The sequence below is a fragment of the Macaca fascicularis genome, chromosome 3 (genome assembly GCF_037993035.2).
Source record: "Macaca fascicularis isolate 582-1 chromosome 3, T2T-MFA8v1.1".
In the NCBI taxonomy this organism is placed as follows: domain Eukaryota; kingdom Metazoa; phylum Chordata; class Mammalia; order Primates; family Cercopithecidae; genus Macaca; species Macaca fascicularis.
The window spans coordinates 1,551,801-1,568,079 of NC_088377.1; the positions used below are offsets into that span (position 1 = coordinate 1,551,801).

General features: G+C 56.6%; 2 protein-coding genes across 21 annotated transcripts in view; one reads left to right on the plus strand and one right to left on the minus strand.

The window, feature by feature from the left end:
• SLC19A1 (solute carrier family 19 member 1) overlaps window positions 1-7,611 on the plus strand; it is a 48,257-nt gene extending 40,646 nt beyond the window's left edge. For all 13 annotated transcript variants that reach the window (XM_015446744.4, XM_065541268.2, XM_065541267.2 and 10 more), the window contains one exon: window positions 4,776-7,611. In XM_015446744.4, the coding sequence (XP_015302230.3) occupies window positions 4,776-5,249 (474 nt within the window). In that variant the 3' untranslated portion in view covers window positions 5,250-7,611. The remainder of the gene's footprint in view (window positions 1-4,775) is intronic.
• A 54-nt stretch (window positions 7,612-7,665) lies between these two features.
• The window catches only part of COL18A1 (collagen type XVIII alpha 1 chain), a 105,357-nt gene continuing 96,743 nt past the window's right edge, over window positions 7,666-16,279 (minus strand). For all 8 annotated transcript variants that reach the window (XR_012431871.1, XR_012431870.1, XM_045389421.3 and 5 more), the window contains 5 exons: window positions 15,026-15,058; window positions 11,679-11,924; window positions 11,049-11,246; window positions 10,213-10,328; window positions 7,666-9,208 (listed from right to left, as the gene is read on the minus strand). Coding sequence is in view for 6 of the 8 variants with exons in the window: in XM_045389421.3 (XP_045245356.2) it covers window positions 8,998-9,208; window positions 10,213-10,328; window positions 11,049-11,246; window positions 11,679-11,924; window positions 15,026-15,058 (804 nt within the window). In the remaining 2 variants the exon portion in view is untranslated. The remainder of the gene's footprint in view (window positions 9,209-10,212; window positions 10,329-11,048; window positions 11,247-11,678; window positions 11,925-15,025; window positions 15,059-16,279) is intronic.

The window sequence follows — 16,279 nt, forward strand, 5'->3', positions numbered from 1 at the left end:
TTAATGTGTGTGGTCCTCCCTGGGTTTTTTTTTTTTTTTTGAGATGGAGTTTCCCTCTTGTTGCCCAGGCTAGGGTGCAATGGTGTGATCTTGGCTGATCGTAGCCTCCTCCTCCTGGGTTCAAGCAATTCTTCCTCAGCCTCCCGAGTAGCTGGGATTACAGGCATGTGCCACCATGCCTGGCTAACTTTGTGTTTTTAGTGGAGACTGGGGTTTCTCCATGTTGGCCAGGCTGGTCTCACACTCCAGATCTCATGTGATCTGCCCGCCTCGGCCTCCCAAAGTGCTGGGATTACAGGCGTGAGCCACCGTGCCTGGCTAGTGTCTGTCTTCTTATAAGGACACCCAGTCAGGTTGGAGTAAGACGCCATCCTTATGACCTCATTTAACTGTAATTACCTTTTGAAAGGCCCTATCTTCAAATGCAGTGACATTGCGGGTTAGGACTTCAACATATGAATTGGGGGATGGGTTCACAATAGTGAACCCAATAGTGTATACGTGTTCATTGCTAGTGTATAGAAATATAGTTGATATTTGTGTGTTTATCTTGTATACTGCAATTTTGCTGAGCTTACTTATTAGTTCTAGGAGGCTTTTCTGTTTTTTGGTCTTCGTTTTTTAAATTCCTTGAGATTTTCTATGTAGATAATTATGTCATCTGCAAAAATTTCTTCCTTTCTGATCTGTATATCTTTTATTTCTTTTTCTTAGTGCACTGGCTGGAACTTTATTAATTCCTTATTTCTGCTTACTTTAGATTTATTTTGCTGTTCTTTTCGTAGGTTCTGGAGGTGAGCTATTGATTTGAGACTTTCCTCTTTTCTAATTTATGCATCTAATGCTATAAATTTCCCCACTCAGTACTGCTTTAGTTGCATCCCACAAATCTTAATAGGCTATGTTTTAATTTTCATTCAGTTCAGTGTGTTTTTGATGCATCATTATCTCAGCTTTTGTTGTTTAATTTCCAAGTGTTTTGAGATTTTCCTGTTATGTTATTAATTTCTTTTTTGATTATATTGTGATCAGAAAACACATTCTATAATTATTTCAGTCCTTATAAATTTGTTAAGATTTGTCTTATGACCCAGAATATTATCCGTTTTGATATACTGTGGACACTTGGAAAGGATGTATATTCTGCTTTCGGGTGGAGTGTTCTGTAAATGCTGATCGGATCCTGTTGGCTGATGGTATTGATTTCCTCTCAGTTCTTGTGGATTTTCTGTCTAGTTTTATTATTATTGAGAGGGGGTATTGAAGTCTCCTAAGTATAATTGTGGATCTATTTCTCCTTTCAGTTCTGTCATGTTTTTGCTTCACATATTGGTATCTCTTTTGTTTGTTGCATACGCGTTTGGGATTGAAATTTGTCTTAGTGGACTGACCTTCTTGTCAATTGTGTAATAGTGGATTATATTATGTCCTTCTCTGTCTCTGGTCTTTTTTTTTTTTGCTCGGAAGTTTACTTTACCTGACATTAATATAGCCACCCCTGCTTTCCTTTGGTTAATGTTTGCATGATACATCTTTTTCCATCGTTTTACTTTCAGCCTTCCTATCTTGGTATATTTGAAGTGAGCTTCTTATAGACAGCACGTGGTTGAGTCATGTTTTAAAATCTACTTTGCTAATCTCTGTCTTACAGTTGGTGTATTTAGACCATTTATATTTAATGTGATAATTTGTATATTAGGGCTTAAGTCTGCCATTTCGTTTTTAATTTTTTATTTATTCTCTGTTTTTAGTTTCTGTTTACATTTTTTCAGCTTCCAGTGGGTTACTTGTACATCCTTTCGAATTTTGTTTGGTTTATCTATTGTGTTTTTGAATGTACTTAGTATAGCTTTTTTGGTTGCTTTATGTATTACATTACTAGTTTGAGTGAAGTATAGAAACTTTGCCTGCCTTTATGTCACTTTATCATCTCCCGCTTACAGTACAATTATCTTAAATATTTTCTCTACATACCTTTAGTGCTACATAAGAAAATATTGTAATTTTTGCATTAATCATCAAACATATTTTAGAAAACTCAAGAAGGAAAGTCTGTTTTATTTACCCATAATGTTGCCTACTATGGTATTTCCTCTTTCCTGTTATTTCAAGATTCTTTCCTTCTTTAGTAATTTCCTTTCTGTTTAGAGAACTTGTTTTTTGTGGGGTTTTTTTTGGCCATTATTTTAGATAGATCTGCTGGTTATGAATTTCTTCTCTTAGTTTTTCTTCATCTGACAGTGTCTTGATTGCTCTTTTATTCTTGAAGAATGTTTTCACTGGATATAGGATGTTGGGTAGACTGTTCTTTTTTTTAGCCTGTGAGAAATGTGGTGCCCCTTCCTCATAGCTTTCAGGATTTTTGATGAGAAATTAGTGTTATTCAAATTGCTTGTCCATGAAGGGTCATTTTTCTCTGGCCACTACCAAGATTTTTTTATTTATTTTTATCGTTAGCTTATAGAAGTTTGAATATGGTATGTGTTGGTGTGATTTTGTTTGGGTTTTCTGTTTGGGGTTTGCTCAGCTTCATGAATCTGCAGTGTATGTCTCACCAAATTTGGGAAGTTTTCAGCCATTATTTCCTAAGGTGCTCTTTGAACCCCACTCCTTTTCTCCTCTTTTTCTAGAACCCCCGTGTCACAAATGTTAGGTTCATGTTATGAAACCCCACAAGGAATGAAACTTCGTTCATTTTTTTTTCAGTCCATTTTTTCTTTTGTTCAGGTTGGATAATTTATATTGTTCTACCTCCAGTTCATTGATCATTTCTCTGCCTCTTCTATTTTGTTGAGATGATTCATTAAGTTTTAAAATTTTGGTTATTGTACTTTTCAGTTCTAATTTTTTTTTATTTCTCCCATTTCTTTGCTGAGACTGTGTTTTTTCATTTGTTTCCAGCATGTTTCTTATTGTTCACCGAAGCATTTTTATGGTGGCTGCTTTAAGATCTTAGCGAATTCTACCATTCCTGTTGTCTTAGTGTTGGTGTCTATTAATTGTTTTTCAGGTTGAGATCTCTGTGGCTTAGTGTGCCAAGGGACTTTTTAGTGAGATGCAAGCATTTTGGGTATGATGTAATTTCAGCATCCTGTCGTGGCTGACGCAGCTCCAGCAGGTCGAGTGGGGTGTGCACCTCGCTACAGGGAGGAGGGGTGGAAGTCCAGGCTCCCACTCAGCCTTCGTGACACCTGAGTGAGGGTGGGTGGCTGGGTGGGGGCTCCTTCTTGTTGCCAGGCAAGGATGGGAATCCAGCTCCCCTTGTGGTCCCCTTGATGCCCCTAGGGTTGGGACATTCTCATTATTCCCGGGTTGGGTGAAAGTCTGGACTCCCTGCTTGACCCCCTCTGATACCTCCCAGCATGGAGAGGGGGATGGGCACCCCATTACTACTGGGCGAGGATAAGAGGCCACGCTCCCCACATGGTCTTCGCTGACCCCATGCGGCTTCAGGGTGACAGTCTAGGCTTTCCTGTGGTCTCCGCTGACTCATGTGGGTGAGGGTGGGCGTCTTTACCAGCCAGTGGGAGTGAAAGCTGTAGTGCCCACTGGTGGTGTCTGACACTACCCTGCAGGGGACTTGGGGGTCCTTGTTACAGGCTGGGGAGGGTGAGGGGTCCTTGCTGACGTGGTGGGTGGAGCCGAGGTCTGGTGTCTGCGGGGAGCAGGGCGATTCCTGTCAAAAGGTCTTTCCTCATGTTGGGCTGCCCCTTCCCTGGGTCTTAGGCCAGAGAGAGCTGCTTTCATGGGCTCTTTTTTCTGCATCTGTTGGCGTTTCCAGCCTGCTGCCTTCTTCAGTTTCAAAATATCTGAGGCGAAAAGAAAAGGCCCCACCCAGGGAGCTCTGCGTGGCTCCCCAGACCCCACGGGCCCGGCCGGTCTGCCCGCCTCGCTCCCGCTTTCAGAGTCTTCCCAGGTGTTTATCTCAGTGTCTTGGGTAGGAGAAGAACAGGGAGAAGTGTGCCAGCCCCATCTTCCTGAGTTTGCTTTAAAAGCAGTTTTCCTGGAAGGGTGCCGGTGCCGACGGGCTGCAGGGATTCTGGCCTGCGGGTGGGGAGCGGGGGCCTCGGGTCTTGGGCGGGACTCACTGGGCTCTGCCCACAGATGTCCTGAAAGCACTGCAGCCTCCTGAACCCTCTGCACCTCCGGGAATGATCAGGTCCCTCCCTGGTGTCCCAGGGACATCTCCAGTCCCTCCTGCCCCTGGCAGCTGTGAGAATCAGGAGAGATGTGGCCACTGCTGGTGTCGCTCCTTCTGATCATCGTAGCACAGCTTCCACTGCTGAGGTGGAGACGGGCTTCGTGTGCAGGCTGCTGAGGGGTCGCTCTGGGCGTGAAGCCCTGGGGAGTAGCTCCCGGTCACCCGCTGTGGCTGTCCTCACCCTGATCTGCCAGGCAGGACATTCTGGCCCTCATGGGCGTTCTCTTGTTGTCTCAGCACCATGGATGGGCAGCAAGCACCACCAAGCAGGGGCCTCAGGAGCAGACACTGCAGGCCATGCAGAGCCAGGCCCCCTGCCAGGTTCTGAGGGGTTCTTGGGAAATGGTGGGAGCCCCTCTTAAGGCCTGTGCCAGGCCGTGGCGGGAAGGGGGGCTGTGGTGAGCACTGTGGCACCTGCTCCTGGGGCTGGCCTCTGGCTGCTGTGCCATGTTCAGGGTCAGCCTCTGAGCTGGAGGAGGGTGAGCCTGGGAGCAGACATTGGTGTGTAGGGTGCCATCATCCCAGCCAGGCCCTCCCCACCCACCTCACCTGCCTCACTTGCCTCTCTTTCCAGTTCCAGTTATACTGTGTGTACTTCCTGATCCTGTCCATCATCTACTTCTTGGGGGCCATGCTGGATGGCCTGCGGCACTGCCAGCGGGGCCACCACCAGCCGCTGCCCCCGGCCCAGGACCTGAGGAGTCCCGTGGAGGAGAAGGCAGCACAGGTGCTGAGTGTGCAGGACAAGGGCCTTGGAGGCCTGCAGCCAGCCCAGAGCCTGCCACTCTCCCCAGAAGATGGCCTGGGGACTTTGGGGCCAGCCTCCCTGGAGCAGAGACAGAGCGACCCAGCCCCAGCCCCGGCCCTGCAGGCAGCTGGATTCCTGAGCCCAGTGACAGCCCCTTCTGCCTGCACTCCGTGCTCCGCCCAAGCCTTAGGCCCTGACACTGCAGATGAGACCTGTCCCCAGCCGGCTGTCCATCCTGGTGTCAGCAGGCTGGGTTTGCAGCGTCATCCAAGTGACAGTGTTCAGAATGTGAACCAGTGACTCTTGGGGGCCCCTGTGGTAACTTTGCAGGTGACCCTCGGTACGTCCCTGTGACCCCTGCCTCGAAGGTCACTTGCCTTAGCCACAGGGGCCTCTGCTTATCCTGCTGGCAGGTCCCCTGGGATTCCCCCCACCCTGTGCTGCACTCTAGCGGTGGCCACAGCCTGCTGGCGACACTCAGGGCAGCTGCCTGGCCATGCTGTCCCTGCGCTGTGCCCCGCGGGCTTTGGTTGCTGGAAGTGGTGGGTGGTGGGCTCCTGTGTCCACCCGGCCTCACTGGCTCATGCCCCTTGCGGGGCTTGAGACAAATCCTCTGTGCCCCTCTGGGCTGGTGAAGTGGCCTTAGATACCAGCTCAGGGGACACTGGCCACACAGGAGTTCTGAGCCCTCTAGGGCAGGGTGGGAGCCTAGGCCCCTGGGCATAGCTGAGCTGTGACATTGCTGGTCATCCTCGGTGCTCTTGCGTTTTGGAAGATGCTCTGCTTTTATTTTTTTTTTTTTCTCTTTTGAGACAGAGTCTCGCTCTGTTGCCCAGGCTGGAGTACAGTGGCGCGATCTTGGCTCACTGCAAGCTCCACCTCCCGGGTTCACGCCATTCTCCGGCTTCAGCCTCCCGTGTAGCTGGGACTACAGGTGCCCACTGCCACGCCTGGCTAATTTTTTTTTGTATTTTTAGTAGAGGCAGGGTTTCACCGTGTTAGCCAGGATGGTCTCGATCTCCTGACCTCGTGATCCGCCCGCCTCGACCTCCCAAAGTGCTGGGATTACAGGCATGAGCCACCGTGCCTGGCCCTTTTTTTTTTTTTTTTTTTTTAAACTGACATAGAACGAAGAACTGCACGTGGCTTCTCTGTCTCTGTGGAAAAACCATCTCAGGTTGGCGGCAGATGCACCCTCATCAGAGGGGGTCAGCGGCTCTGGTCCTCGGAACTGGTTCCTCTCTCCCACCCTAAGGGCAGCCCTCCATGGTCCTCTCTGTCCTTCTGAAGTGTGTCCATCCTGACCTGCAGGTCCTCAGCTGCTCCCACGCTCATGCCAGCCCAGAGAGGACTGGTCCCGATCACTGCAGACGTGCTGGCCTTGGTGTGTGCGGGGCTTGCCTGGGCTGGGGAGCTGTGGGGGAGCTGCCTTCGTGGGGGGCGCTGGGGAAGTATGTCCCAGCGGCCTCGGGGTATAAGGAGCGCTAGTGCCTTGCCCACAGGTGCCGGACCATCTGATGTGATGCGAACGCTCTTCCCACATACATCAAACACACTTGTTACGTGAGTGTGCACAGGGCTTCTGATTCTGGGCCGGCCTGGCCTGGGGGTTGAGGGTCGGCAGTCAGTGAGGAAGCCAGAAGAGGCATCCCAGCCTTCTCCCCCTACCAGCCCACTCAGGGCCTTGCTGCCCATGGGCTGAGCCCCCCTACAACCCTAGTCAATGGCCGTATCCTGCAGGGCCTCTGCCACATCTCAGCGGCCCTGGGTGAATGGCTGGCTGCTCACCAGCTCCGCACGGAGAGCTGAGGACAGAATCTCTGGCTGGGGAGGGGCCGCTGGAGCTGCTGGACCCTGGGGTCTCCCGAGGTGGCTCAGGGGAGCAGGCATCTTGGGGTACCCCGGGTTGAAGCAGAGGCTGCACGTGGAAGATGGCCCGAGTCAGCGGATGGTGCTGGTCAGACAGGGCCGTGGTCCTGGGCGCATCCAGGGGCCCTGTCACGGCCACCCTGGGGACCCTGCTGGGAAGGGTCTGCACCAGCCATTTCCTGGGCTCGTAGATCTAGCAGGATGTGATGGGTGGAGGTGGGCTGGGCCTGTGCCATGGGCCAGAGCGTCACTGGGGAGGCCCACGCTGTCATCAGAACCCTCCCCCCAGTGCCTCCCCCACCCAAGGGCTTGCTCCCTCCGCATCCTGCTCACTGCACCCACCGCCTACCTGCCTCTGAGTCCTGCACTCACCTGGCCACCAGGACAGGGATGGCTGTCAGGATGTAGTGCTCCCGGGAGCAAGCCAGGTGCTGCTGTGAGGAGACTTGAGAGTGTTGGTGCGTGTCCACACACCTGTGCATGCCTGTGTACACTATGGATGCCCATGCACACCTGTGTATGACTGCACACCTGTGTATGACTGCACACCTGTGTATCACTGCACACCTGTGTATGCCCAGGCACACCTGTGTATGACTGCACACCTGTGTATCACTGCACACCTGTGTATCACTGCACACCTGTGTATGACTGCACACCTGTGTATCACTGCACACCTGTGTATGACTGCACACTTGTGTATGCCCATGCATGCACACCCCCATGTAACTCCATGTGCACACTTGGGTTCTGCCAGTGGGGCAGTCCAGGGATAAAAGACTCCTGAGGACTCCTTTTGGAGAATTGTGTCCTTCCTGTGACAGTGAAGGCTCTTGCAAACCAAGAGTCAGTGTAAAAGGTCACTTTTATTTACTTGTCTGAATTGGCTTCACATCACACACAGTTATAGAACCAGCCCCACCGGTTTCGTCACAGTCCCGAGGCAGGTATGTGCTGGCGTGCTGTGGTCAGCCTGGCACTGCCCTGAGTCCACTTGTCCCTCCACACAACGAATGACTGGTGTCGATGCTGCCAGATCTCAGGGGTGGCTGCGACAGAGGACCTCGTCGCACCTCGTGGCTGCTTTGTTCGCCTGCAGGGCAGCCTGTGTGCACCCCGGGTGTCCCCTTCAGTCCCAAGGAGGGCAAGGATGTGGGTTTCCTAGGAGACAGCCGATGACTGCCCTGCATCTGGAGCCAGCCTGTCCATGGGCAGTGCACAGATGGCAGCCCTTCCCCACTGCCCTGTGCGCTGCCTGCCGCATGTCCTGTGCCAGCCTCAGCCTCTTCGACGTGGCCTTGTTCCATCCTGGCACTCAGCTGGACAAGTGCTGGCTGAGCCAAGTCCCAGCCGGGGGCATGAGATGGGGGCCCTGGATGGGAGGCTGCCAGACCCCAACTCACAGGTCCCTCGTATCTCCCAGCTTGGACTTGGCCAGCGTGGAGCTGTCTGCTTTGGATTATCTCATGGCTCATTTGGGAGGCCAGCCCCAGGCTCCTGTGCGTGATGTTGGAGGACAGGCCAGAGCCGGGGTTCACAGTGGGCCTCTGAGCTTGGAAACCTGCTCCCGCCTGGGGTTGCTGTGAACAGCCCAGAGCTGAGCAGAAGGGGCTGCCCCAGCCCCAGGGACCTGAGCCTCCCTCCCATCAACCGCAGGGCAAGCACACCCCGGAGGAGAGCCCAGGTGGCCCTGTGCTGAGTGTGGCCTCAGCTCCCATTGCCTCACGGGGCCCGTCTGCTACCAGGTCTGGGTTTTGGGCACAGAACGGAGGTGCGAGGTGGGAGATGAAGTCGGCGCCTGCCGGGGTGAGCACAGCTTCCCAGAGGAGGAAATCCTGGAGAAATCAAGCCGTGGTCTGATTCAGGCCAAGAGGCTGCACAGGGCATGATACTGCAGCCTGCCTGACCCAGGCTGTGTGACCCAGGCCGCGCCAGCTGGGCTCACAGCTCGGGAGAGCTGGGGCAGATGAACGTCAGCAGCAGGCTTCCATTTTAAACTTTTAAAAAAATACACTCTTTGGCTTCCTTTTATTTCTTGAGGATTACATGACACGTGAACTATACAGGAAAGTATGGCCGCCAGGTCCTGGGGCCGGGGGCTGGCCGGCCGCTCCCTGCCCACAGTGGGTGCTTCCTCCGAGCCGCCCGTCCTCTCCGGCCATCTGCATCCAGGCGGCGGCTACTTGGAGGCAGTCATGAAGCTGTTCTCGATGCAGAGGACGATATAGGCGTGGTGGCAGCTTGCGGCATTCTGCCCTAGGAGCCTGCCCCCCAGCAGGGAGGAGGCCTGACCTGTGACCGAGGGAGACTCTGTCCGCCACGTCTCGCAGTAGCTCTCAGTCAGCCTGCGCCCGCTGGGGTCTGAGCCATGCCACACGCTCTTCTGGGGCCTGTAAGACGCGCCGGGCCGTCAGTCACACCCAGACCTGCTCCGCTTAGGGCAGAGGCCACCCCCCAGGCAGGAAAGGTGGAGGCAGGAGGCTGGCCCTAGGGGTAACGGGGCTGCAGAGGCTCCCACAACCTGGAGGGCCACGTGGCCTCCCTGCTGGCTGCCCGTGGAGGGAGCTGCATCTCCCAGACTGCACCCCATGCTGCTTCTGCCAGACACCCACAGCAGAGGGGAGAGGGCCCAGGGCTTGGCCTGGCTGGGTGGACCCGGCCCTCATGCCTGCTAAGCAAAGGCTTCCTGTGGCTGCCTCCCTAGGAAGCAGCTCTACCTCCTGGGCTCCTGGCTTCCGGCCTGCCCTGTGGCCCGGCCCAGTCCCGCCCACAGCGCTCTTGTCAGAGACCCTTGGCAGGTGCATCTCCGTTACAGCAGATGGCCAGGCACTGCTGGGGATACGCTGTGTGGCACCCCAAAACACTCCTAAAAGCATGAGTGTTGGAAGAATCGGGGCGCTCATGTGGGGAGGGCACAGCGACATTTGGGATGAAGCGTTCTTCTGGACACCCTGGAAATTTCTGTCAACATTTTAAGGGCACACATGCTCGGACTCCGTGTTGTCCTCTGAGGAGTTTATTCTCGGTGAATAAACTCACTGCGATGCCTACATGGCTGACCACGGGTTTGGTGACATCCTGGGAGACGTGGAGTCTATCTGCCATGGGCAGAGGGCCGGGGGCGCTTAAAGGCGTTCTTAGAACTACATTCCTCTCAAACACATGCTAATGATTACTTATCAGAGCAGTTTTCATTTTTCTCAATGCTCTTTTGGATTTTATAATTTTTAAGTAATGAGCATGTGTAAGATCTGTCCCCAAACTCAGGGGGAACTGCTCTTAGGAGCACTGGGCACACGCCTGCCCATCCATCCGTCCTCCTGCCTGCCAACCTGCCCATCCACCTTCCCTGGCTGGGGCTCTCAGAGCTGCTCACACGGCACTGGGAACCTACCAGGTGGGGTGCCTCAGGACGTCCTTGCCGTCAAAGGAGAAGATGCGTGCCCCGGGCTTCAGCGGACCCTCAGAGCCTGCGAACAAAGCCTCCCAGCTGGGAAACAGCAGCTCATCCTGGAGGAGAAACCGTGTGTGTGGGCGGAGGGGCTTCTGCAGCCCTGGGCACAGCCCACCGGTGAACGAGCGCAGGGAAGCCAGGCCTGGCCAGGCAGCCTCTGCAGACTCCAAGAGGCCTCGGCTAAGGCAGGGGACCCTGTCCCTTCACGCCAGGCTGTAAGAGGGTGGGGAGCGCCGGGCTGCAGCTGCCTGCTCCCAGTCCTGGACCCTGGGTCTGTGACTCCTCTGCTGTTGCTTCTGGGAATGTGGTCCTCCCCAGGGCACCCAGAAACAGCCCAGTGCACGAAAAGGAGCCACAGAATAAAGCAACATGGAGGGGGGTGCTGTGGCAGAGGGGCCACCAGGCCGGGGGGCACTGGAGGCCCAAGGGACGGTTCCTGATTCCAGGCTTGTGAGGCCCGTCACCTGTGTGGACACTCGGGCCAGCAGCATGGGAGCCTCTGAGAGGCACTGCTGGGGGAGTGGGGGTCAGGGGACCACATGGGGGGCCTCATGGGATGCCCTGGGGGAGGCGGCAGCGCCCAGGGATGCAGAGGCCCTGGCCTGAGCCTCGTGGGATGTGACCCACCCGGAGCCTGCCCTGAAGTCACCAGCCTGGGTGGCAGTGTCCACCATGGCGGCCTCCAGAGGTCCTCGAGGGGAGCCCCCCGCTGGGAGTTCCCCCAGAGGTCAAGTGGGGGCCGAGGAGCCCATGCCCTCAGGACTGGACTGACCCACCTTGAGGTTGACGATGGGCACGGCTGCGCGGTCGGCACGGCGCACGATGCTGTACAGGTCCTGCAGTCGTGAGGACAGGAAGGCACGGAAGGTGCCCACCAGCCCCACGGCCCGTGCCTGCTGGAAGCACTGGAAGTCGGCCCCGCGGATGCCTCGCATGCCGCCTGGCAGCGGGCTGTTGAGCGCAACCAGGTGGAGCTGTGGGGAGAGGGGCACATCACGGGCTGTGTCCCCTGCTGCACCCTGCACCCAGGCCCTGGGTGCCCCACCGTGGCCCTGCACCTGTATGGACAGGCACGGCCAAGGCGGGCTGAGTGGGAAATGCCCAGCGACACACTGAGGGGCCCAGGCAGCAGCCCCCATACCCTGCCGGGCCAGAGCAGCCCCGGCCACATGGGTGCCCCCAGCTGCCTCTGTAGGCGGAGGCACGCCGGTTCCTCAAGGACGTGATAGGGGCTGGACTTTCATGACCGCTGCTTGGCCACCAGAGGGCAAGTCCCAGGCTGAGCCACCAGCCACCCATGGCCGAAGCCTGGGACCCCCAGCAGCTCTGCAGGGGCTGGGTCCTCTTCTGCTGCCCCGAGAGCCGAGGGGCTAGATGGAGCCAAGCCCACTATGGGGGGCACTCACCACGGGCTGGAAGTCGCGGTGGGTGTGGGCGGGTGGGCTCGTGGGGAGCGCCGGACGCAGGTGCACGTAGGAGCTGTGGTGCGGGGCTCCAGGGTAGGGCTGGGGCTCGGGCAGGCGAGGGGGGCTGGCCAGGATGTCGTCTGCCCGCCAGGGTCTTGCAGTGGGGTGGGGGAACTCCCGCCGGGGGTAGGGGTTGCTGTCGTGCAGCTGCACCACAGGGGGCTGCAAGGCAGCCACTTCGTTGTCCTGCAGGTGGGAGATGTGGGGCCTGTCGGCAGGGGTCCCTCCGCTTGCCCCTCCTCCATCTGTGTCCTCCTCTGGGCTGTGTGAGGGGCTGCGCTGCAAGCTGGCAAGCAGGGCGCTGTGCCGCCAACCCTGGAGCTGCCCTGGGCTGGGGGGCAGGAGCAAGGGCGGGGAGTCCTGCCTGCTGTGGCGCTGGATCGTGGTCACCTCTGCTCAGGCCCCCAGACCCAGCCGTGCACAGAAGCCGTGGCCCTCACTGACCACGTGCCCTGACCTGCCCTCTCCTTGCTGTGGCTCCAATTTAGGGCCCCTGACCTCAGCGTGGCGACCTCCGACCTTCTCATGTCCCTGAGCCCTTGCTCTGTCTCCCTCAGAGGTGACCTCCACCCTAGAAATCCCAGCCCCCAGGTCTGCACCCCAGTCCGATTCCCCTGATTCTGTACCTTTCCCCACAGCCCTGAGCCCCTCCTGACCCAGCTGCCATCCACCTGCACTGCGTCCACATTGCTGTCCCCACTGTCCGCTCCACAGGGCCTGGCTGTGTGCTACCCAGGGCAATATCCATGGCCACCTGGCACACAGGAGGGGCCGTGACTATTGACTGGCTGAATGAATGAATGAATGAATTGGCAAATGAGTGAGAGCAGACTGGGCTGAACCCTGTGAGGAGACCAGCTGTTGCAGAGCCCAACACTGCTCCACATCAGGCTTCACTCCTGAGCCAATTAAGGAGTCATGACCTGTACTCAAGGAGGTACCAACAGCAGCTGGACGCAACACTTAGGAAAACAAAAATATTCACCCAGCTTTGCACCATCCATCCACCCACCCATCCACTCACTCACCTGTCCACCATCCACCCATTCATCCATTCATCTACCTGTCCACCATCCATCCACCCATCCACTCACCCACCTGTGCACCATCCATCCACTCACTCACCTGTCCATCATGCACCCATCCATCCACCTCCCCATCTACCTACCCATCCACTCACCCACCTGTCCACCATCCATCCACCCACCTATCCACTCACCCACCTGTCCACCATCTTATCCACCCACCTATATCCACTCACCCACCTGTCCACCATCCATCCACCCATTCATCCACTCACCCACCTGTCCATCATCCATCCACCCATTCATCCACTTATCTACTTGTCCACCATCCATCCACCCATTCATCCACTCATCTACCTGTTCACCATCCATCCACCCATCCACTCACCCACCTATGCACTATCCATCCACTCACCTACCTGTCCATCATCCACCCATCCATCCACCTCCCCATCTACCTACCCATCCACTCACTCACCTGTACACCATCTACCCACTCACCTATCCACTCACCCATCTGTCCACCATCCATCCACCCACCTATCCACTCACCCCCCTGTCCACCATCCATCCACCCACCTATCCATTCACCCGCCTGTCCGCCATCTTATCCACTCACCCACTTGTCCACCATCCATCCACCCATTCATCCACTCATCTACCTGTCTACCATCCATCCACCCATCTATCCACTCACCCACCTGTCCACCACCTATCCACTCACCCACCTATCATCCACCCATCCATCCACCTCCCCATCTACCTGCCTATCCACTCACCCACCTGTCCACCATCTACCCACCCACCTATGTGCTCACCCACCTGTCCACCATGTACCCATCCACCCATTCACTCACCCACCTGTCCACCATCCATCTGCCCATCTTATCTACTCACTCACCTGTCCACCATCTACCCATCCATCCACCTCCCCATCTACCTACCTATCCACTCATCCACCTGTCCATCCACGCATCCATCCATCCACCTCTCCATTGATTCACCCACCCAGTCAGCCACCACCCTAGAGATATCCATTCTTGTGTCTGGCACTTTGGGAGAGGGAAGGCAAAGAAACAAGATGTGGATTTTGGCCCCAAGGATTTTGACCCTGAGGAGGGCAATGAGTGGCAGACACAATTGGGAAAGTTGAGGGATGAGAGTGGCTCCTTCGTGAGGCCAGCGGCTGAGACGGAGTTAGTGGGGTGTCCCGCACTGAGACGGAGTTAGTGGGGTGTCCCGCACTGAGACGGAGTTAGTGGGGTGTCCCGCACTGAGACGGAGTTAGTGGGGTGTCCCGCACTGAGACGGAGGTAGTGGGGTGTCCCGCACTGAGACGGAGGTAGTGGGGTGTCCCGCACTGAGACGGAGGTAGTGGGGTGTCCCGCACTGAGACGGAGGTAGTGGGGTGTCCCGCACTGAGACGGAGGTAGTGGGGTGTCCCGCACTGAGACGGAGGTAGTGGGGTGTCCCGCACTGAGACGGAGGTAGTGGGGTGTCCCGCACTGAGACGGAGTTAGGGGGGTGTCCCGCACTGAGACGGAGTTAGGGGGGTGTCCCGCACTGAGACGGAGTTAGGGGGGTGTCCCGCACTGAGACGGAGTTAGGGGGGTGTCCCGCACTGAGACGGAGGTAGTGGGGTGTCCCGCACTGAGACGGAGGTAGTGGGGTGTCCCGCACTGAGACGGAGGTAGTGGGGTGTCCCGCACTGAGACGGAGGTAGTGGGGTGTCCCGCACTGAGACGGAGGTAGTGGGGTGTCCCGCACTGAGACGGAGGTAGTGGGGTGTCCCGCACTGAGACGGAGTTAGGGGGGTGTCCCGCACTGAGACGGAGTTAGGGGGGTGTCCCGCACTGAGACGGAGGTACTGGGGTGTCCCGCACTGAGACGGAGGTACTGGGGTGTCCCGCACTGAGACGGAGGTAGTGGGGTGTCCCGCACTGAGACGGAGGTAGTGGGGTGTCCCGCACTGAGACGGAGGTACTGGGGTGTCCCGCACTGAGACGGAGGTAGTGGGGTGTCCCGCACTGAGACGGAGGTACTGGGGTGTCCCGCACTGAGACGGAGGTACTGGGGTGTCCCGCACTGAGACGGAGGTATTGGGGTGGCCTGCACCCGTTTTCTGCAGCAGAGGCCGATGGTGAGCCACATGCTCAGCTCCAGGACTCCAAAGGACCACGTGTTGTTCCCCAAACAAGAGACAGCACATACCCCCTCATGTCCTGACCACCCACCAGTCTCAACAGAGAAAGCGCTCCTTACCGTCCCTCGTGGAAGTGGCGTCCGGGGCTCCAGCTGGAAGAAAGCAGAAGGGTCATCCAGGACCTGTGGCTGGGCCTGAGCCAGCGTGCCCTCCCTGCCCAGCACCCGCCTCTCCCTCCCCAGCACCCACCTCTCCCTCCCCAGCACCTGGCCCTTCCAGACCACAGAAGGGTGCCTTCCCTGCCCAGCACCCGGCCCTCCAAGCCTGTACCAGGGTACCCTCCCTGCCCAGCACCCGGCACCCCCAGCACATGTTTGCTAGGATGCCATCCTCTGCCTCCTCCTGTCAGGACCAAAGCCCCTGAAAGTTAGGGTGGGGCTGCATCTCAGTGCCTACGAGGACACCTGGCACACAGTGGGCACCCGCTCGGCATCTGCTGTGAGACTGGCAGCCTCTCCCTGGCCAGATAAGGGACTGGAATGGGATTCACAGTCTGGGGGGCTGCAGGGGCCGGCCCAGGCCCGGGTGGGGGCCGGTGGCGAGATGGAGGGAGTGCTAGAAGGAAGGTGGGAGGGCTGCAGAAGTCAGGGCTGTGTCAATGCACAGTCTGCCGTGGAGGCTCCCACGGACGTCGCGGGCCGTTTCGGCGGCACGGGGCTTCTACCAGTCCTCACCTTTGCCACATGAAGGCAAACAAACCTTCCCCGGGGCCCTGCAAGCATGGCCACGCCCACCTGGATCAGAGCGGCCGCTCCTGCCATCCAGGCCATTTTGGGAAAGCAGGAAAGGGGCTGGCCTGGCCTGGAAGGGGCCATCCCAGGTGTGTCTGAGGAGCCAGGCTGGTGAGCAAGGCCCATGCTAAACAGCGAGGACACATTTCATCCCACCTCAGTGTTTATAATGTGAGGTGCAGAGCCGCAGGACAGCCTGCATCCCAGCAGGGGCCGTGCTGTGGACATCACGTGGCCCCAGAGGGCCTGAGCCCCACTCCCGCCTTGTCCCGTCAGACACCTTGTTTTTTTTTTTTTTTTTTTTGAGACGGAGTCTCACTCTGTAGCCCAGGCTGGAGTGCAGTGGCCGGATCTCAGCTCACTGCAAGCTCCGCCTCCCGGGTTCACGCCATTCTCCGGCCTCAGCCTCCCAAGTAGCTGGGACTACAGGCGCCCGCCACCTCGCCCAGCTAGTTTTTTTTTTGTATTTCTTAGTAGAGACGGGGTTTCACCGTGTTAGCCAGGATGGTCTCGATCTCCTGACCTCGTGATCCACCCGTCTCGGCCTCCCAAAGTGCTGGGATTACAGCTTGAGCCACCACG